Below are 22,913 nucleotides of genomic sequence, written 5' to 3' on the forward strand. Positions count from 1 at the left end.
GTATGTATGATTTTAGTTACTTTATGTTCTTTGTTGTGTATGTCTGTTTTCCGTGTCTGGTCTTTGTCCCTGGATTGCATTCTTTTGATTACCGCTATAACCTTGGTTCCCTTGATTACTCTTTCAATTCATTGGCATTGCAATTGGAACAAATTGTAGTCCTCTACTCACTAGCCTATTTCTTCACTCTAATGAAGCTGACTTTATTAGCTGACCTGATCCAAACGAAGGAAGATCGTTTAGCAAGATCCTTTGATCTCAGTTTCTTTGCTATACAGATGAGGTATTGTCTTTGAACAATCCTAGTTTATGAATACATGACATTCACTCCAAAGAACTTAAGATAAAGGACACTACTGACACTATTAAGACAGCCATGTAAACCCATGGATAGGACAATGGGGAATGGGGGAGGGGATAATTTTGATTGGTCAATCAAAAAAATTGTTCTGCCTTTTTCATAATTCTATGACAGCAAATTAAAGAGTTTAAAAAAAAAAAAAAGCTTGTTTTAGAGTAATTTTAATGATTACATGTGTCGCAGTTCATTATTCATTGACATTTTTATTTTTTATTTTTACTGGAAGTACATTTGTACAGTATTTAATTTCTCATCATTATATGTTTGCGCTCATATGATTTCTGAATGTCATTTTTTTTAAATTTGTTAAATTTGGACTGAAGTAATTTTGTGTGGGAGACACTTGAATGATTTTAATATTGACAAATTAAACATACTGAGCAATAATTACAAGACCAATGATTTTGGACAATTATTGAAATTAAAATCGTTTGCACCCTTACAATCTGCAGAAATATGTCATTTTTTGAAGAATTGGACTGAAATTAATGTGTCACAGCCAAACATGATACTTATTTTGTCACTTTTTACATTTGAAACAATAATATCAGTCCATCAGTATACATTTGGAAAAGTGTTTCCCTACTTTAAATTTGAAATAAAACAAGAATACCCATTTTTAAGAATAATTTTAGAAATTAAATTCATTCACAATTTATACATATATCTATAGTTTTAAGAATATTTGCATGATTATTTCTCATGCAGCTCGGAGTGGAGATAATACATGTAAACAATGCAAATATTGTGTGATTTTGGTAATTCTTGAACTTGGAGGGGAGATGGGGCATAGGGCATGGGAAAATGGGGAATGGGGCAATGGGGTATGGGACAAGTGGGAAGTTTATCCCATACAAGTGTAGGAACTGTATTACTGTTCATGGGGTACAAATTTTTGTAGTTTACATGGTTTTGCTAAACCGCAAAATTTCGTTTCAAACAAAATAGAAATTTTCCATTCATTTTCATAATAGGGGTATGAAATCCACGAAATTCAAGAATCTACGAACTGATGTTTTTCCCCTAAACCATGTAAATTGGTATGCACAAAACATGGACAATAAATACATTATACAATGATTTTCATTAAAAATAAAAAAGCAATGAACAAATGATGATTTGTTGTTATTTTAATAAAACATTCAACCAAAATTCTCAAATAGATAAAACATTTTGCAAAATATGTATTAAAAATATAATGAAATATCACATATGACCAGTATATAACTAAATCCCTTTATTTGTACAATGTTCTAATTTCTACTATACAGTCAATGATCTTTATTGCCAAATATCAGAAGCCATACTTCAATTATTAATCAATTATTCTGTGTATATAAACATCAGTTACAGATCCATCCTAGTATTTGCTTATTTTTGCCAAAAATTTGCACAAAATTGTCAAATAAAAGTAGGGAGCTACAACTCAGGAACGATTCCCCTATGATCCACTATTGGGCTAACTCTATCAATAGAAAAAATGGTTGAATTACATTATACACTACTCAAACTTTCTACAAAACAAGAAGACGAAGTGTGTACATTAAAGTTCAATTTTCACAAAAATGGAAGCACCATAGCTAAAACACTTAGACTAGACTTACAATGACCACATATTGAGATATAGTGATCATTTGTCATTACACTTGACCTATAAAATGAACTTATATGCAAATAAGTTGATTGGGAGAAAATTTGTTGTATTTGAATAAGCATATGTAACAACATTCTAACAATTAAACAGACAGTGACCTACTATTGTAGTAGAGAACCTGAAAATTAGTCATCTAAAAACTGAGAAAAAACATCACTTGCTTTATGTGTAGTAGCTATTGTTATTATGCCACTGAGGTCAAAAGGGCGATGTCAATTTTTGTGAATTTCCACTTAAAAACTTCCACTTGAGTTCCGTTAAAAAGGTCATAATACAACTTTCTATTATTTCAATTTTACATCAGTTGCATTTCATAATAATAAAACTTCTCAGTAATTTGTTATTTTACGAAAATAACTGAAAAAAAACATACAGGTTGGTGCTTTTTGGGCTGATGAAAAAATGGCACCATGATATAACAATTATTTCACCCTTCTACAACTTACTGATGTACAGACATATATATATATATTACTGGGTTGAAACAAAACGAAATTTACAAATGTTGACAGCAAGTGCTAACCTATAGAAGTGAAAGAAAATATGAAAGTAGCTGTCACAATGCAATTTTCTAGCAAGATTACATAACATCTTGTTGGAACTATCTTTAAAATGAATTTTATACAACCAACAAATTTGAACTACAAGAATTTGTACATGGCAAAGCTGTCATCTAATCGTAAGTTTCTACCCATAAAGTTCAAGATCATACAATATAAATTGTGATGGAATGTCAAAACAACTATTGAGTTCAGGTTAAATCTGACTATTTACCCTGATAAGTAAACAGGAACACAGTCAATACATGAACATGAGTAATCATTAAACAACTTAGGTATGAAGACTTGGCAATAGAATTAAAATTAGAACTAATTATTCCATTCCGTCACTGCTGTAGGGTCTAACAACACTCCATTCTACTGTCTGTTCTGATGACCTTTTTGGTCAGCCAATCAGACTTTATCTTTCCTGATTTTGAAAGCATTATTCAAAAGGAAAAACCTGAAAATTCTGTAAAGGTCATCGGAACAAAAATTAGAGTGTTGTTAAATTCTACATGCAGTGAATGAATCGAACAATTGATAGGTCTAATATTAATTAGATTGGAGGACTTATAAAATAAAACAGGGTATAATTCAACATTACACAAGCACCATGGTTACAGACTTAGTTTTGACATAAAAATACAATGTCATTAATCAGCTGAAATTGCACACGTATATCATGCACATAATTTTTACAAAAATACCCAGAATGTGAACCAATGTAAGGATTTCTACACTATGTAAGTTGTCATGGATTTCATGCAGTTACTGATGATAAACAATGCAGGGGGTCTGACTACCCTGAGGTTTAAAGGCTTAAGACATGGTTTACAGTTCATCTCTCAAAATGCACAAAACTCTAACCTAAGACATTCCACTTTTTGTAAATACTGATTTAACTACAAAAGTTAAAATAAATCATTTAAGAACCTCAAACAAACAACTCTAAATTCTCTGTATATATTTTACTACATACAGATCTATTACAATACCACTTGCTCTTTAAATGCTGATATCACAGGAACACTTCAGAATGATGAAGTTTACTCAGTAATTAGAAACTTTCTTCTCAGTAACAATAAATAATAGAGAAGTTGAAAGGTCAAGGACAGTTAACTGAACTAAATACTTTCAAGGATCAGAAATTTCCTCCCTGTGAATACTGATGCTCAACTTTAATTCCTCCCCACTGTAGAATCTGTTTGTCTGGATTCTCATCCCAGTCTTGCTCCAACTTGAGCTAAAAATACAGAGAAAAAAAATACATGTAAATACATTTGAAGTGGTAACTAAAGGTATTAACATACATGTATCATTGGGATTTAAAAGTATGTCATTACTATTGCTAAATGAGTATCTGATGCCTAGAATCAGACACAAGTCCTTCCAAAAAACCATCGTGGGCACAAATTTCTAATATGTATAGAAAGCACAGCATTCTTTGTAAGTCACAAATAAAAGAAATTCACATTTGTATCAATTTTTTTTTTTTCATTTGCAAGTGAAAAAGAAGATCCTTCCTTCAATATACATACTTCAAATTCATGTTAAAAACAATTATTAAGGGTAAATATCGAGAAATTTTCACATATAACGGGGTTGACTGTTAACTGACCTTCAGATTTACAATTATAAAAGAAAATATAAGTTTGTTATGATTTTAGCTACCATAAATTAAGAAATTTGGCATTTGTGTTAGTATTGGTGGTTTGCAAGGATGCTCACCTATAAAGTAATAATGATGTAAAAAAATAATTTCCCTTACACTACAATAGTTACAATTTCACAGTTTGCTCAATTATAATAAACGAGTCTCATTGTCTCTTCTGCTTTTGTAGTTTTATGTCCATCTTATTTTCAGGTAAAATATTTATGGCATAAATTTTTTTTTTTTGTCTTTGATTTTGAATGGCTGCAAATAAACGTTTGAATAATTTAACAATAAGAACCATCATTATTGTATGCAGATAATTTTTCTTTATAACAACCTGAAAAGTTAACTTTCAAAATTTCTCATCAATAGCTTGGCTGTAAACAATATGAAAATCAACTTCTTGCAATTTTTTTTCTTTTTTTCACAAAACCGTACATCTACAAATGTGTATATAAGTACAAAAACACATCATTTATCTTCAAAATGAATAAAAAAAAGATGATAAGAAAATAATAAATCACAACCACCACCTAAAATCTATTAAAATCTACATCTGTATTTGTTACATGTAAATCTTGATTATATTGCATGGATTGTCTCCCTTAGAAATAAATCGCAAATCTTTTTTATAAATTTCAGACATATATAAACAACATCAAGTAGCTTAGAATAGCATTAAAACAGGATATTGTTCTTAAACTTTCAGAAAAAAATACATATTGTTTTATATAAAATTTTAAGTTAAAGAAAAATCAAGTTCAATTCATAAGCGTGTGGTGGCAGTTAAAGGGAGATAACCCATGTCAAGCTACTCATGGAAAAGGAAGAAGTTAGTATTTCTCTAGCTTTTAAGCTCACTTACTCTACTGAAACTTTTCTGCATCTGCTATAGTCATAACAGAACAAGGCAGTGTTAATATTAATAATTATCTATAGGAGCAAAGCATTAGGTCGTATGTCGTGGAGAACAGTACCTGAACTGGTCCATGGAATAAAAATTGGGACCGGTCATCGATCACTGATCAGTTTCCAATCAGTCAAAGATCTGTCACACAACAGTCAATATATTTTATGGATTCTGTTGTTTTATTTTTCAATTTACACATTTTAACAGTAGATTAAAACATCAATTAACACTTTTCTTTTACATTTCTTTAATTTTTAACAGATCGTCTGTCATTTTGCATAAGAAAACTGCAATCAGATCAGTCACCTGTCATCAGTTATCTATCTGTCAGCTATCAATCAGTCAGTGGTCATCGATCTGTCAAATCATTGTGCAGATCGGTTCAGGGACTGTAAAATATTAATTAAACAAGCACTGCACAATCACACAGGTTATTAATTAGTTACATGGTAGGGAAATTTAAAGATGGAGAAATTATTCTAAGATAAGAGAAACTTTCATTTCAGTACTGAAATTGACTTCAGGAATTATAGTGAACAGTTCCCACCATATAATATATTCACATTTGTTATTAAAAGTAGTGTTAAAAAATACAATCTAATTTTTTTAAGCAACACTTGCTTTATCTAATACTTGATGAAAAACATTCATTGCCTCAGGCACTACTCAGGCAGATAAACTCAATTAAGTGTAAACATTTAGCAACAGCTATATTAGGTTGTAAATTACAAACTGTTAGAATAGTAAGAGATTAATGAACACACAGTAATAAGCTACGACAATAGATTAACTTTTAATCATTGATACCTTTCTCTGTTTATGTCTTTCTATATCTTTCTGTTCCCACGATTTCTGTTTTAATTGGGCTTCTTTTGTAGCTGTTGAACCACATCCCCATACCTTCAAGGCACCAGAATCAATGAATTAATAAAAAATCATGAAGAATTAAAGGGCAATATCAGTAAAAAATTTTGTTGTCATAATATTAATTATATTCTCTATGATTTGGTCATTTTATCTACTTCTTGGATAGCTAGATATTCAAGATATCATATCATGGGAAGATGTGATGTGAACTATGAATATTTTCTTACATTGTCCTCCCATAACAACTGGTGATATCATATATGAATAATTACTAAAATTTCTGTCATGTCAGATACCAAATGTCAAGTAGTCAAATACTCCAGCGGAATAATAGAGAAAAAGGTTTAGTAACTCTTGAAATTTGATTATTGTGAAACATAAACTGGCATTATTTAATTTCAACATCATAAAAAATTCACTAAGGCAGGTTTGTTATCATGTTGAAATTGAATAACTCGAGATGATATTTTGCGATGCATTATGAAATCTATACGTATAATTAACTAATAAGTGTGAATAACATACAATAACTGATGGAACGGGTCAGTGAAAAACATGCAATAACTGATGGAACAGGTCAGTGAAAAACATACAATAACTGATGGAATGGGTCAGTGAAAAACATACAATAACTGATGGAACAGGTCAGTGAAACACATACAATAACTGATGGAACGGGTCAGTGAAAAATATACAATAACTGATGGAACGGGTCAGTGAAAAACATACAATAACTGATGGAACGGGTCAGTGAAACACATACAATAACTGATGGAACGGGTCAGTGAAACACATACAATAACTGATGGAACGGGTCAGTGAAAAACATACAATAACTGATGGAACAGGTCAGTGAAAAACATCAACTATTATTACATGTTTTATCAAATTCATTTCACTAAGAAAAATTGACCAATCACTACAATCTACTATTACGTAATAATATAACATACAAAACTACATCCCACTTCTTAGATTACCTCCATTTTATTTATCATACAGCTGACTCCATAATGTTCTAATCTGTCAAAATCTGAAGGGATGACAATGACTAGAGATTTAGGGTCTTTTCCAACAAATATTCCCTTCCTCATGTCTCTGGAGTGTTCATTCCAGAGCACCATGGGACCTCCAGCTGCAATGCAAAAATAAGTGAAGAAGCACATTCTCACTTAAACGTTATGTCTCCCTCCTTTGAAAGAGAGATAAATACAAACAAATACCATACATTGTACTATTCTCTGAAAAAAATAATAATTTGTGGAATATCTAAATCTGGTCTGAGCTTCATTAAAAAAATGCAAATGAGATATTCCTTAAATCCTTCAGTTTTCCCTAAAATCTTCCATTTCATGCAATCTGACTTGTGAAACTTGGAGAGGATTGAAGGAAATTTATTTGAAGAATTTTTAGGATACAAGATTCAGAAGTTTTTGTGTCATTATTTGACTTTTTAGTTTATTTTGAAGGTCATTGTTTAGTTACCATGGATTTTATCACTTTTGTTGTCAGGGCCTTTCAGAGCTTACTTAAAGAGGTGTGATCTCTTTAACTATTTACTATTTAAAAGAGTAATCAAGGGAACCAAGGTTATAGCGATAACCAAAAGAATGTAATCCGGGGACAAAGACCAGACATGGAAAACAGACATACACAAAAAAGAACATAAAGTAACTAAAATCATACATACAAAGTAACAAAACCAAATGAGCAACTTGGACTCCACTAAAAAATCGTATAAATAAATTTTATACGATGGTGCATACGTTGTGTTTCACCACATCTGTTCCTAATTCTATTATATAAGTACAAAGTATTAAGACAGTGCCATCTCATTGTGATTTGATCTAACCATAGCTGTAGAAGTAGTCATCTCAGTTTCTATATATCGGTACATCTTATCCTGACTATATGCAAATAGAAAGAAAAAAACATGTACATGTCTGTATTCCTTGCTTTATTAAGGAGATTTAAGATACAAATATAATAAACTCACAAACTAAACAATAAAGTTTACCTTGAACAACCCTGAAGACAGGAGTTATCTGTAATAACATTGTATCTGCTCCTCCAAATCTCTGAGTTCCCTCCCTTAAATGAAAAAAAAGAATATTTTGCTTTGATGATATTTGTTTAGCTTGGAATAAAGCCTGAAATTAGATATAAATAAATACATTGATTATGGTATACCAATATTTGATCAATTTGACAGGTTTTCTTGTTATTTTACTGTTCTAATATATTATAGCGAGTAAAATAGTTAACTTCAAGGAAGAAAGCACTGAATGACACTCACTTGATGAAATGTCTAATGTAGTGAATTGGATACTTGAGGAGATTTAAACTTTCGCTTAAACACATATTAAAATGACAGTGGTACAATGAAAAAATTAATCTGTCAATTTTGAAGAAAGTTCATTTGGCAATAGTCAAATGAAGTTAACTATTTCATTAGTTTATACAATAGGAAAAACATTATATTTTATGTGTACCATACCTCCAGCCAGTATCCTGAGCAACACAGTATACATTCCTTCCTTCAAATGACATGAGTGTGATCGTTGGACCATGATATGATGTCACATGATGTGTAAACCTAGAACAATTTTAAAAATTAACATTACTGTTTAATGCTTTATAACAATCAGCGTTTGTATATCTTATCATTTAACACCGTTACTACTCATTTTTGATCAATTTAGAGCTGAAAAAAATTTCATGCAATAATTTACCTTCTCTCATCATTTACAGTTTTGCAGCAAAATTAAAGCAATCACATAATTCTCCAGACAGCTAAAACATTTTCTTACATGAACCTTATGCTTTAACTGTCAGAAGCAAATACCTCAATTCAGAAAATAATGGAAAAACGTAAAAGATTGTAATCACAGGTTTGATTGGCATCTTAAAATACAATGTGTGAAAAATAAGGAATTATACCCCACATGCCTATATATGCACTCTCTCTCCGTAAACCAGAAAAGAGCATTTTTCGGACAAGAAAAATAGAAATGGATGATGCAATCTGACCAAAGACAGATGATCAACCTATAGAAGAGTAATCAAGGAAATTAAGATTCTGGTGGCTACAAATTGGCTTTCAATACAAGCAGTGTGGACATTTTTACAGCCATTCTGCAGATGGCTATCACTGGACACTTTTGGTGCAAAAATGATCAAATACTAAGAACAAAAACAATGTGATGTATTCAGATGAAATTCATCAGTTGTACAAAATATTTACCAAATTAGAAAATTTCTGTGAAAATCCCATTCAAGCCATTATCCAATGTTTGAAGAAACCTGTTCTCCAAGCAACAAGACAAAATATTTTCTTTTAATTAAGCATTTCTCAAAACAACAAGCCAAAATATTTTTTTTATTAAGTATTCTCCAAGCAACAAGCAAAAATATTTTTATTTAAGTCTCCTTCTCAAAAAATGGTTCCCTAAGAAAATCCAAGCTTCTACTGCTACAAGCCAGGAGATGTCATCTAGACAACAGGCCTTAATCAATAATTTTTAAAGATGTCCCCCTTCCAAATCAGTTGAACCCTTGGACAGATTTCTGTTATAATCAATCCATTTTAAGCTCTTACTATTATTATTATTCATTCACCAAAGTTAGGTGGGAAATTCCGAAATCCGTAAAAACTGAAGGCCATTCAAAGGCCACAACTTATAATGATACAATGACAGACGCACAATCACATGGACAGACAAACAGATTGGGCAAACACATTATATCCCAACAACTTGTTGAATGACTAATTACTAATATCTGGATATACAAGGTTTTATGTTCAATGTGTTGTATTTCTGGACTTCCCTTGGTTTTTACATTAAATTTACATATACATGTATAAACCTGCAATTATTACCTATTGAGAGACAGCCCATCTTCAGTACTGTTATACAATGAAGTCCAGCTCTGACATCTACTGAGACGAGCCTAATAAATAAACAGTTTGATGAAGAAATTGTTAGGTAGAATTAATTTTTTTTCAATGCCTTTAGGATATTTCTTTTCACTATATACATTTTTACAAGAAGACCAGTAATGTGCAAACTAAGAAAACAGGAATTTTCATCAAAAGACATCAGATATTTAAAACTGTGTGAAAGGTGATTAAATGAAAATAGTTCTCCATTTAAAGTATTTAAATCAAATGCCAGAGAAATTAACTGATTTACATTATTTTATGGACAAAAATATTATGTTTCAAGCAGTGAAAAGACGACAGACAATCTGTTCACATCTTTACTCTATAAATAAAGATTATAAGGTCAATAAACAGTTAAGAATCAATCATAGATTTATAGAAGCCAATAATAATGACAATACTACTGCTTGATATAAGTAAAAATATACAGTGTAATGTACAGTGTAGATATAAGTAAAAATATACAGTGTAATGTACTGTGTAGATATAAGTAAAAATATACAGTGTAATGTACAGTGTAAATAAAGTGGTTTTTCATTAATTGATTTTCTGTCAAGGGAAAATTGCAAAAATATTTTTCATTTGTTCTGTAGAAACATATGAAAAAAATCATGCACAAAAATATATATTTCCAAAATGTCCTAAACATATGGAAACATATTTCATATGATAAGAACAACAATGACAATGATAACAGGGTGATTTAACGAAAAAAATTTTTTTTTTGCTGTCACATGAAAACTTTTAGCAAAGCTTACTTGGTAATATTCCCTCTTCCTTTCATGGAAACAATATCAGCATCCCCAAAAGTCATTTAGATGAAAAAACATAATAGGAGGTGCACAATGACATATGAAAAAGAATGTGTGAAAGTTTTATCAAATTCCATTCAACACTTTTAAGAGGAGCTGATGATTAGAAGAATCTGTCCCTTGGTTAACCAATTAAAAGGTCAATTTTTTGCAACAGTAAACCCCAAAATTCATTAATATGAAAAAAAAAACAAAAAAAAGAAAGTTCTCAAATGGTTTCATCATGACCAACCATTTTTCCTAGTAACTAAAACTGTTTCCTAGAATATGACATAATTTAGTCAAAAAGTTTTACACAAAATCTGATAAAGTGACTTAAAATTTTAAATTCCAGACAAAAATACTGCATGAACACTATATACCTCCTTCTTTTCAAGAATTCCAAAAACAAAGCATAGCTAAACTTACAATTCTCATTAACAGATTGAAGGATGATAGTAATGGATTCCTGACACCCCCACTGGTATCTTCCTCTTTCTGATCGAGGTGTGTATAACTAGCTGGTATTACTGTTGATAAAGCCCATAACATACCCATACTCATACAGTGCTTAGCTTGTTCAAATTTCTCCAACTCAGGTACTCTGGCTGTCTCCTAAAAAAAGGGCAAGTGGATATGATTCATCCTCAGATCTAAACTAATAAAAAGGGACTTAATTTTAATTTTTTTATGAAATTCTTGAAAAAAAAATATCATATTAGTTGAACAGACCTTGTTCATTAGTTGATTTAGGTGGCAAGGAATTTTGTCATTTTAAGAAAAAAATGTTTTGACAAGAGTCAAGTAAAATTTAAAATATACTAACCTGTTCTGAAGGCATCTTACACCCTGTCAGGATTCTATACACCCAGTTGTGTGTCCCACAGCCCCAGGCAGGAAGTGTTATATACATGTACTAACATGTTCGGAAGGCATCTTAGACTCTGTCAGGATTCTATACACCCAGTAGTGTGTCACACAGCCCCAGGCAGGAAGTGTTATATACTAACATGTTCTGAAGGCATCTTACACCCTGTCAGGATTGTATACACCCAGGTGTGTGTCCCACAGCCCAAGGCAGGAAGTGTTATATACTAACCTGTTCTGAAGGCATCTTAAACCCTGTCAGGATTGTATACACCCAGTTGTGTGTCACACAGCCCAAGGCAGGAAGTGTTATATACTAACCTGTTCTGAAGGCATCTTACACCCTGTCAGGATTGTATACACCCAGGTGTGTGTCCCACAGCCCAAGGCAGGAAGTGTTACATACTAACCTGTTCTGAAGGCATCTTAAACCCTGTCAGGATTGTATACACCCAGTTGTGTGTCCCACAGCCCCAGGCAGAAGTGTTATATACTAACCTGTTCTGAAGGCATCTTACACCCTGTCAGGATTGTATACACCCAGGTGTGTGTCACACAGCCCAAGGCAGGAAGTGTTACATACTAACCTGTTCTGAAGGCATCTTAAACCCTGTCAGGATTGTATACACCCAGGTGTGTGTCCCACAGCCCAAGGCAGGAAGTGTTACATACTAACCTGTTCTGAAGGCATCTTAAACCCTGTCAGGATTGTATACACCCAGTTGTGTGTCACACAGCCCCAGGCAGGAAGCGATTTATACTAACCTGTTCTGGAGGCATCTTACACCCTGTCAGGATTGTATACACCCAGTTGTGTGTCCCACAGCCCCAGGCAGGAAGTGTTATATACTAACCTGTTCTGAAGGCATCTTAGACCCAGTCAGGATTGTATACACCCAGTTGTGTGTTCCACAAAACATATGTGGTAAGTTGTTATGGGTCCACTTTTTAAATTCATCATACCCCAGTTCTTCATGAGGTCCGAACTGAAAACATACAGAAAGTTGAGCTTTTATAATAATGTATATCATGATAGCTGAACATCTGAGAGGCAAATCATAAGTTCAAAAATAAGAACATTCCTTTTTACTTTTTGATGCTTGGAACAAATTTTAAACATAAGTAAGTATATATGACCCATATTATAGAAAAGCAAATCTTTTGAAATTCTTCAAAACCATTAATTGTCAGATAACATTTCATGAAAAAGTAAGACACACTGTGAGCAAAGAAACTACCCTGCTTCAGATGAAGTAAAACATAAAAAAAGGAGATGTGGTATGAGTGTCTATTAGACAGTCAATAAATATATAAACCCATTAGTTAACTATTAACCTAAACTTAATCTGTGTTCCAAGGTACTGAATACTGGTGCAATTTTGAATAGAGTGATCAAAACAGAATGACTCAAAAAGTAAAAATGGGCTTGTGCTGAAAATCAAATACGATCTTTATTTTATAGTACTAAATAATTGTGCAAAGTCGGAAAAAAACCTCTGAGAAGTTCACCAAGGGAAGGACAGACAGACAAATATGAATCAATTCCAAATGATAGTATCATATAATAATGTGATGGTGTCAATGTTAATTAGGTATCTAAGATATTTTGTGTATTGCAGATGAATACATGTACAAATGTTCCTTAGGCTGAATTAATACAACAAGTACATATAACCAGGAAATGTGAACATTTCTAACATAACCACAGCTTGTAATGCAGGATGTTTTACATAACAAAATTTTCTTCCTCTTCATAAGAGTTCTACATGCTTTACATCTCATGACTAGGTTGAAATATTGACCTAAATATGAGCAAGAACAACTGTAGCATTAGAAAAGAAGAACAATCCAGAGACCCAAGGGACTAAATAAGGAGATGAGATACTTACACAATCAAATACAGTTACATACAATTTCCTTTTGTTGTTTGGGCCTTTTAGACCTTACTCAAAGGTGTCTTTACACTTACTGAAGACCTTTTGGTGATCTCTGAAGGTACCATATTTATTATTTTGTATTTAGTTAATACGCTGGTGCATTTGTTGCACTTCACCATATCTGGTTTGTTTCTATTAGATTCTGTATTATACAGGATAAAAGAAAATAATTTTGGTCCTTTCCATATTTCGACCTGAATACTTTAATCCAGGTCAGCTGTTTTCTAATGTACAGACTGACATTTTTTCTAATGATTTAGATGGGTCATTATCCCTATAAATCATTGATTTTATGAGCTCCTTTATGATGTTCTAAAGAGTATGAGAAATCATTCTGATTTCTAGTATAGACATAAAGACAACCTTTATAATTCCACATGATACAAATCCACATAATGTGAGTGAATGAAAACACTGTGCAACCAATTTGTCTCTACCGACCATCCTTACCTTGGATGGAATGTTACATGGAAGAATAGCATTTCTTAAAATGGAGGAAATAATCAGAAATATATATGTTAAACAGATGTATAAAGTATATTATTTATTACGATAAGGATAAAGGATTAAGCCAGTAAAAAACAGCTGGGCTCCAGCACATGATATGCCAATCTCCCAAGTTGAGAATTGATAGTAAAATACCAATATAGATTTTTTTCTATTTTTTGAGTTATTGTATAAGATGTTGATGCTGGACAAACAAACAAACAGATTAACTGACAGACATGGGTATACTCTAATATGAGGCAGGTGTAACCTGTAAGAGGACAAAGTTGAATGTATTGATATTTTTTTTTAAAGATAATGCCTTTTACAATTTTACATTATCTAGGATTTATTTTTCTTCATAATTTAACAAACTTAAAGACTTAAACATTTGATGTTGTTAAAGATACAAAACTATAAAAGATCCTTGCTTTATATTACACTTGGTATTACAGATTAACTTCCTGTCAGACTGAAATCAGGCTCTCAATGCTTCTAAGGCCAAAGGTTAAATTCCGATTGACTAACATGCGGATTTTGTCTTCCATTACATCTGAGTAATGACAAGGTATACATCTGTTCAAAGAAATGTGTACAAAAACCTTGATTCTATAAATCAGTGATTGATGAGTTCAGCTTATAACAATTAATCTAAACATAGCTTTAAAATCTCAAGTCATTCAATTCCTCATGTATAAATTTTTTGTTTGCATTACTTCCCAAAGTACTACATTCTTTTAATTTCATTGAAACAAAGTTGAATATTTTTGCTATCTTTAATTTTTGTATTAAAATATTTGAAGACGTCTAAATCTGTTTATTTTCTCATTGCGTATAAGTGTTTTTTTTGTGAAGATTTAATATTTGCTATATCTAAGATTTCCAACAGGATACAAACATGAAAACATGATTTATTTCTCTTTTGCATATATCTGATATATTAAGAAAGTTACATTTTGTGAAAATAAAATGACCCATATTTATAACTTTTTTCCCATAAAAAATAAACTAAAAAAATATTTATACAGTACTATTTCTTGACAGAGAGAAAATTTTCCAAACTGAAAATGGTATTTGATAATTGCCAACGACAAAACCCTACAGGTAGAACGGTACTATATTTTTCACATAGGTGACAATAATGAAACTTTAAAAAAAGTCACCTCTTTAAAACAATGATGGACCATAAACTTATGGCAAGCCAAAGTCGACAAATAACCATACTTTTTTTTCAGAATATAGGGGAGGCATTGCCTAAATCAGCAAGCAGTGTGATCTTTACCATATATGTACCGTCTGTGTGAGACTCGTAAAAATAATAAGGGACATTACAAAGGGGGGTTGACCAGGATGAAAATGTTTATTTCACAAATGCAATATTTTTATTTATATATAAGCAGCAAGTGAAATCAATATTTTTATTTGAAAATTGGCCTTGTTAATTAATGGGGGAGTTTTTTTTTCAATAAATGAATAACTCGAGAAAAGAAAGTTTTTTTCCAAAATTCCAACCCCATACCCCCTTTCCCCTTGCTCTGAAAATGGTCAGTAACTTTATAGCACTTTGCAAAACTTTACATACTCTATCCCTTAAAGGCATCTCTAGCAACATCCATTTCAGTTTTGGCCCGTCAGATTAATCTGTACAGATACCGGAAATATTACAGTTCTTCACGGATGGTGGGAATATTTTATACATATCATGTGACGTAAACAAAATTCAGACGATAGCTGCAAATTCCAAACAAGAAAATGATTGCCTTTCTTATCTTAGTAAAGCTATGCTTCGATTTGGATAATATGATAAGAGTTGTTTTTTTTTCAAGGCTGGTTAGGTTCTTGACAACAGCGACAGTGGAACAGCGAAGATACACGTACATATATCCATGTGTTTTGCAAACTTTTTAAAAACATCATGTTTACTTCTTTTAATTTATAAAAAAAAATAGAGAAAGACTTCAAATTTATCAGAAATGATGAATTTATTTTTAATGAAACGTAATCTTAACCTATGTATTTTTATTTGTTTGGTTTAAGGAAGCCATGAATTTTCTCCGTAAGGACAGTCACTTTTCGTTACTTCCGGGACATGACTTTTATTTTGTTAGTTTATTGGGGAACCCTAAGGGATTTTAGATAATACATATAAAATAACAGTAGAGCTCATAGCTCACTACTAAAAAATGATTTTGTAATACTAAAAAATAAATTTCTAATATTAAAAAATAATTTTTTACAACAAAAATTCATTTTTTAATATTAGAAATTCATATTTTTTACTGTTCTACCTCTATACAAATTATTGGTCATTACTCCTCATCTTCAAAGTTGATTTTATCAACCTAGTTTATACATACCCTCATTAACTCAAGTAATTTAACTTTGGAACTATAGGGGTTGAACATAAAATAAAATGAAACCATAGTTTTATCTACTTCTGCAATTTAGGTAGTATTCATATGAAGCTAAATATATATATATATATAACCCTGAACCTCTGAGTCAGTACTCAAGTTTACATGACTGAGACATTCAATATTTGTTATGTATAACTGAATAACAATAATTACTAAAAGTTGATGAAATGTTAGAATGGTTTACAGGTTATTGCAGCATTATAGAAAATTCTGCTTGAATCTGTTATATTGCCTAATTTCTACACAGCATAATAACTCAGAAACTTAAGATTGAAAGGTGTTGGTGCAGTAAGGGCAAAATTTGGCCTCAAAATCAAAGTCTCCCTGAAGAAACTTTTATGATGTTTCTCCAGCTCTTTAATGTTTTTTATAGTTGATTTAATTAGTGTATGGTAATCATTAGAACATATACAATCATATTTGCCCTTCAAACTTGGTTGAAATTGGAAAAAAAATTGTGAAAAAGGCTGGAAAACACCAGAATTTGAACAGTTTTCCACTTTTTTAACAATGGCCGCATGCATGTTTATTCTCATATTCATATTATTTTGAGTATAATTGTCAGTTACAACTCATGTGAAAATATCTTGATGAACAAATATGTGGCCTAATCCGTTCCAGTCAAATAACATCTTAAAAATAACTGAAATATGAAAAGTTTAAGGTTTTTGTAAAAGTTACATAAATACATACTGTTAGTTCTAAAATAACAACATAAATATTGTCCAAAATAGCTTGTTACAGTGTTTACAACCATTTTACTATATTACTACTACCTAGAAATCAGCTTTAATTAAATTTTTAAAATGCACAAATTAGGAGGCCAAAAGGGGTCCTTACTGAACTTTCTCCTTTCTCCAAAAAGAATACAGACCATTAGACCATTATAGACCAAGTTCTTTGTATAAAGGGTTCATAAGAAAAAAAATCTTAGTGTACATCAAAATGACACAGGATTTTTTTAGGTTATCTGTATGTTCAATGTACATGATCTTTAACTTCTTTTACTTTAATTCAGAATACCTTAATGGGTTGGGTTTAATTTATCAATCTTTGAAACTGACAGTGACCAATCAGAAGCTTAGACAGCCTCTGGCAACTATGTTGTGAATAATTTGTAGATACTTCTGAGACATCATTCCAGCCAATTTCTGTTGATCATTTCTAAAAATGGTATATTTTCATATATTTGACATTGAGCAATATGATAAAAGTTCAAAGAGGGAAGATGAGGGGTGTAAACTGATTGTATATGCTCACTTAGACCTATGGAGAGATTATTATAGATACTCTCCCGTAAAAAAAATCATAGCTATTTCAGAAGTAGAAATGGAGTATATCTATGAAACTATGGTCAAAGTTCTGAAAAACTTTGTTTTAGGGGTAAAAATCTTGGAATGTTATATTTTACTTACCATACCACTGACAATACTGTCAAAGACTTTGTCATCATTGGTACTTTTGGAATATTTTATGTTAGAAGCTCCAAGAGTCAGACAGTAACACACATTAACCATCTGTACGCCATCTAAAATAATATATCTTATCTTTATTTTCAATTTCAAATTGTACTTAAAGTAGAAAAATAAAACTGTAAGCAAAGCTCACTAAAGGATATCCCCTGCTCCCCATTCAAATACCATTATAGTCAAAATAAAAAGGATATCACCAAACAGGAAGTTAATGTTGACAAACAGAAGAACAAATGGACAGATGGACAGACACCATGATCAATAAAGCTTGACAGGTTTAATAGTATCAATATTTCTTGGGGGGGAGGGGTGGTGCAGTGATGGATACTTAGTCGATTAAAGTTTCCATAGCAACTTGTCAATATATGAAAATAGGTGTGAGCTCCATTGATGGCATCTGTTTTTATGGTTATACATGTACCTTCATACAAAAATATAATTACAACAAATATTTCCAAATTTTTACCTATAATCCACTACTTATATTTTTTGAGTCAAGAAACAAACAGAATAAATAGGGATCTAATACTGTATAAAGTTTTGAGAGAATCCACCATGTAATAATGGAGGAAATTCCAATGGGAACAAATTGTGCTCCTTTATTTGCTGACCTATTCCTTCACTCTTAAGAGGCTGACTTCATAGCTAATCTGATCCAAAAGAAAGAATATCGTTTGGCTAGATCCTTTAATCTCAGTTTCTGCTATTTAGATGATGTATTATCTTTACACAATCCTAATTTCGGGGATTTGATACATCGCATCTACCCCAAAGAACTTGAGATAAAGGATACTACAGACACTGTGAAGTCAGCCTCATATCTTGACCTTTACTTAGAAATCGATGGTAAAGGATAACTATTGACCAAACTTTACGACAAACATGATGACTTTTCATTCAGAATTGTCAACTTTCCTTTTATCTATGGCAACAGCCCTTCAGCACCTGCATATGGAATGTTCATATCACAACTTATACGTTACGCCAGAGCTTGCCGAGACTACACAAACTTTTTTTTTGTCTAGCATTCTAACAAACAGGCTTCTGGAACAGGGTTATGTTGCTACAAGACTGAAGTTTTATGGTTGTCATCATGAACTCGTGGATCGTTATGGTGTATCCATCTGCACCATGAAATCTGATTTATTCAACGGATCATAGTTTTTCTTTCCTCGTTTGTCTACCCCGGACTTGACTTTTTATGAGCAACTCAGCAGGTGTTTCTAGAAAAGCTGAGGACACTTACCCTACCGGAGCACCTGGTCCTTTCTCCCAGTTTTTAGTGGAGTCCGAGTTGCTCATTTGCTTTTGTTACTTTGTATGTAAGATTTTAGTTAATTCATATTCTTCATTGTGTACGTCTGTTTTCCATGTCGGGTATTTGTCCCTGGATTACATTCTTTTGATTAATGCTATAACCTTGGTTCCCTAAATTACTCTTTCAGATGATGCTATATTATAGACAAACAGAAGGACAGACTGAAACCTAAATTCCCTTGATTCTGTTTGTTAAAAGAAATGCCTTGAGGTACCACTAAATCAACTTTCAATCAGGTATCAACCATAGAGATAATAAAAGGATAAGTAATTCATTGTAATTACAGACAGACAGAAGACAAGGATGTAATACTTGTGATTCTTGTGATACTAAGTCCCTAATTAGTTATTATATTTAATTTTAATTTTATCGGATTCTAAAAGGGCGTTGGATCTTTTATGTGTAAGAATATATTACTAGGAATACTGCAGGGACATATCACTCAAATTGGTATTAATATGGCCTACTAAAAGGAGGATCAGTATTCATACTCTATCATTATTTTTTTTTAATTATATAAGCTTCTGGTACAGCATACTGTATGAACATAAATTATTGGCACTACCGCACCTGCCATGCCTTCTGTAACCTCATGATACTGTGTATATTAAGTGGAAGATCAAGCATAAAATATCAAATTTATGTCAATTTAATAAATCATTCTCAACAATTGCCACTTTCTATACAATTGTTTTTTTGTATCCTTACTCTAACTTCATAATTTATTTGTACAGACCTTCTTTCCTTAAATGGTCTTTCCCACCAGCAAATAGTTTAAAGTAATATTTATGTTGTGCATTTTCATCAAACATTTTGAGCAGTTCTTTCCCTGACTTAACAAACTGTTCCCTGGTAATTCTCTCACGGTCTCTCTCTGTATGACCATGACACATCTGTTTGTATAATAACTTCCCAAACGTGTGTAGTGGTCCATGGAAGGCATTCTGAAATAGAAAGTTCCATGGTAAAAAAAAGGTTAAAAAAGGTATATTATTTGTTACCTTAATACAGTTTTTATCAATATGTATTAGGTCACAAAAGCAAGCTTGAATCACAGTCAATTTTTTTAGTTGAAGAAACATAGGTGGAAAAAATTTACCGTCAATATTCTATACCTTTATGTATTAAAACACACTGAAACAACACCAGTTGTAGTGTGAGTAATAGAAATATTTCACAGCATAATGCCTGTTTTTGGCCATTTTGCGCTTCTTTACTTACATTCATCGGGTGAGTGTCTGAACATTCACACCTCAGACACTCAGACAGTGACTGATCACTTACACTTCAGACACTCAGACAGTGACTGATTGCTCACACAGCAGATATGCAGACAGTGACTGAACACTCACACCTCAGAGTCACTTAGACAGTGACTGATTATTTACACTCAAACTTTAGGCAATCAGACAGTGACTGATCACTCACATCTCAGACACTCAGACAGTGACTGATCACTTACACTTCAGACACTCAGACAGTGACTGATTGCTCACACAGCAGATACGCAGCTAGTGACTGAACACTCACACCTCAGAGTCACTCAGACAGTGACTGATTATTTACACTCAAACTTTAGGCAATCAGACAGTGAATGAGCACTCACACCTCAGACACTCAGACAGTGACTGATCACTTACACTTCAGATACTCAGACAATGAGTGAACACTCATACCTTAGACACTCAGAGAGTGAATGATCACTTACACAGATAATCAGACAATGACTGAACACTCAAACTTAAGACAATCAGACAGTGACTGATCACTCACACCTCAGACACTCGGACAGTGACTGAACACTCACACCTCAAATAGTCATAAAGTGATGGTACACCCACACTTAAGACAATCACAGATTGACTGATCACTCACACCTATGACAGTGACTGTTCACTCACACCTAAGATAGAGATTGACAGCGACTAATCACCCATACCTCAGACACTAAGACAATGACTAATCTCATACACCTCAGACATTCAGATAGTGATGATCACTCACAACTCAGAAAGTGACTGATCAATCACACCTCAGTCAGTCAGACAGTGACTGAACACTCACACCTCAGACAGTGACTGATCACTCACACCTTAGAAAGTGACTGATCACTCACTCCTCAGACACTCAGACAGTGACTGATCACTCACTCCTCAGACACTCAGACAGTGACTGATCACTCACACTTCAGACACAGACAGCAACAAATCAATCATACATCAGTCAGTCAGATAGTGACTGATCACTCACACTTCAGACACTCAGACAGTGACTGATCACTTAGACATTCATCTGTGACTGATCACTTAGACATTCATCTGTGACTGATCACTAATAGAACTGATTGCTCTCTTGATATATCAGGTCACAAGTGTTGATAAAACTGCAATAAGTAATGACCATAGCTGAAGTTCAAGTTTGACCATAGTTGAAATTCAAGTTCATCAGACAAATTTTATCAACTTAACACATTCTCAATTATCAAATCTCATTTTATAATACTTTGAACTGCAATACTACTAAGGGTATTTAAGGTATATCTATCAATGGAGTAATGATAAACTGACATTGAACCACACAATTATCTTATTTTGTGTTATTAATAATATGTTTACTTGTTCACTTTCTCTGGACTGCCACAGTACTGTCTATATCATATCTCATAATCAAGGTCAAATTATTCACATTTAGGTTATTTGAGCAGGGAAAATAATAAAGTATCACTACTTGTTACATGTACAGTTCCCATTAAACATAGTAAGAAAAGGTTTTAGAGAAACTATGCCATGACAAAACATCAGAATCCCCTGAGAGAGGACTCAAATGAATCCTCAGAAATAAAAAGCTTCACAGAGCACAGCATGATAAGACTGCAGTGGTCAAACCCTGAACAGTTGGAAGAAGTGTGGACACAATATTAGTTTTTGACACACTTAAGCACAGGAACTTAAACTTCATTATGGACACAACAACTGGTTTGGACACTACATTGCACAAAGTTTGATATTCAAATAAAAATTTTCAAAATCAGACCGAAAATAAACAAGATGCTCTCAAAAACCTGAATAGCTCGCTTGGTTTAATAGCTTTAAAAAGTTGAAGACATGGAAAACCTAAAAATGGTCAAACACCTAAACACACCAAATTAGCACAGAAGATATAAGTCATGATACTGAACATTTAAGAATCGACAATAACAAAATATTTGTCTATTGAAAAATAACATAAATTTTCCATGTGCATAATATGTTTATTGCCAATTCTTATAAATTAATTTTAAAACATATTTTTATCTTTAAACATGAGAAAATTAGCTCTGAATTTAACTGAATAGGGGCATGTCAATATTTTTTCATCCACTGAGATATAACAAAACTATTTTAACCAATCAGTATTTATCTCAAATTAATTTATTTAAACATAATCATCATTCTACTGATGATAACTGAATAATATGCTAAAAGTGCAAAAAATCATTAAAAATGCTAACAAGAGATTTTTCTCAAATTTGCACCAATAATAGGTCTTTACATACTTTTACATATATATTTTTATTCATATTAGAAAATCATGTTAACAACAGACAAAAACAGGGAAAATAGTCAAAATGACACTGGAGCCAACAAGAAAGGTCAACAGATTTTTTCTGATATTTGCACCAAAAATAGATATTAAAAAGCTGAACATTTTATCA

At 32.2% G+C, this 22,913-nt stretch overlaps 1 protein-coding gene across 4 annotated transcripts in view; it reads right to left on the reverse strand.

Moving 5' to 3' along the window:
• Positions 1–1,476: 1,476 nt before the first annotated feature.
• The window catches only part of LOC148608503 (uncharacterized), a 39,724-nt gene continuing 18,287 nt past the window's right edge, over positions 1,477–22,913 (reverse strand). For 2 of the 4 annotated variants that reach the window (XM_088544060.1, XM_088544058.1), the window contains 11 exons: positions 19,956–20,163; positions 17,845–17,957; positions 12,444–12,575; positions 11,152–11,337; positions 9,869–9,939; positions 8,486–8,584; positions 8,006–8,079; positions 6,969–7,123; positions 5,929–6,021; positions 5,077–5,100; positions 1,477–3,800 (listed from right to left, as the gene is read on the reverse strand). In XM_088544060.1, coding sequence (XP_088400186.1) covers positions 3,699–3,800; positions 5,077–5,100; positions 5,929–6,021; positions 6,969–7,123; positions 8,006–8,079; positions 8,486–8,584; positions 9,869–9,939; positions 11,152–11,337; positions 12,444–12,575; positions 17,845–17,957; positions 19,956–20,163 — 1,257 coding nt within the window. In that variant the 3' untranslated portion in view covers positions 1,477–3,698. Of the gene's footprint in view, positions 3,801–5,076; positions 5,101–5,127; positions 5,511–5,928; positions 6,022–6,968; positions 7,124–8,005; positions 8,080–8,485; positions 8,585–9,868; positions 9,940–11,151; positions 11,338–12,443; positions 12,576–17,844; positions 17,958–19,955; positions 20,164–22,913 lie in introns of those variants that run through there. The other 2 variants (XM_088544059.1, XM_088544061.1) reach the window with 2 other exon arrangements.

The sequence above is a fragment of the Perna viridis genome, chromosome 9, assembly GCF_037379345.1.
Source record: "Perna viridis isolate PV_CMFRI_1.1 ecotype Kerala chromosome 9, ASM3737934v1, whole genome shotgun sequence".
Lineage (NCBI taxonomy): Eukaryota > Metazoa > Mollusca > Bivalvia > Mytilida > Mytilidae > Perna > Perna viridis.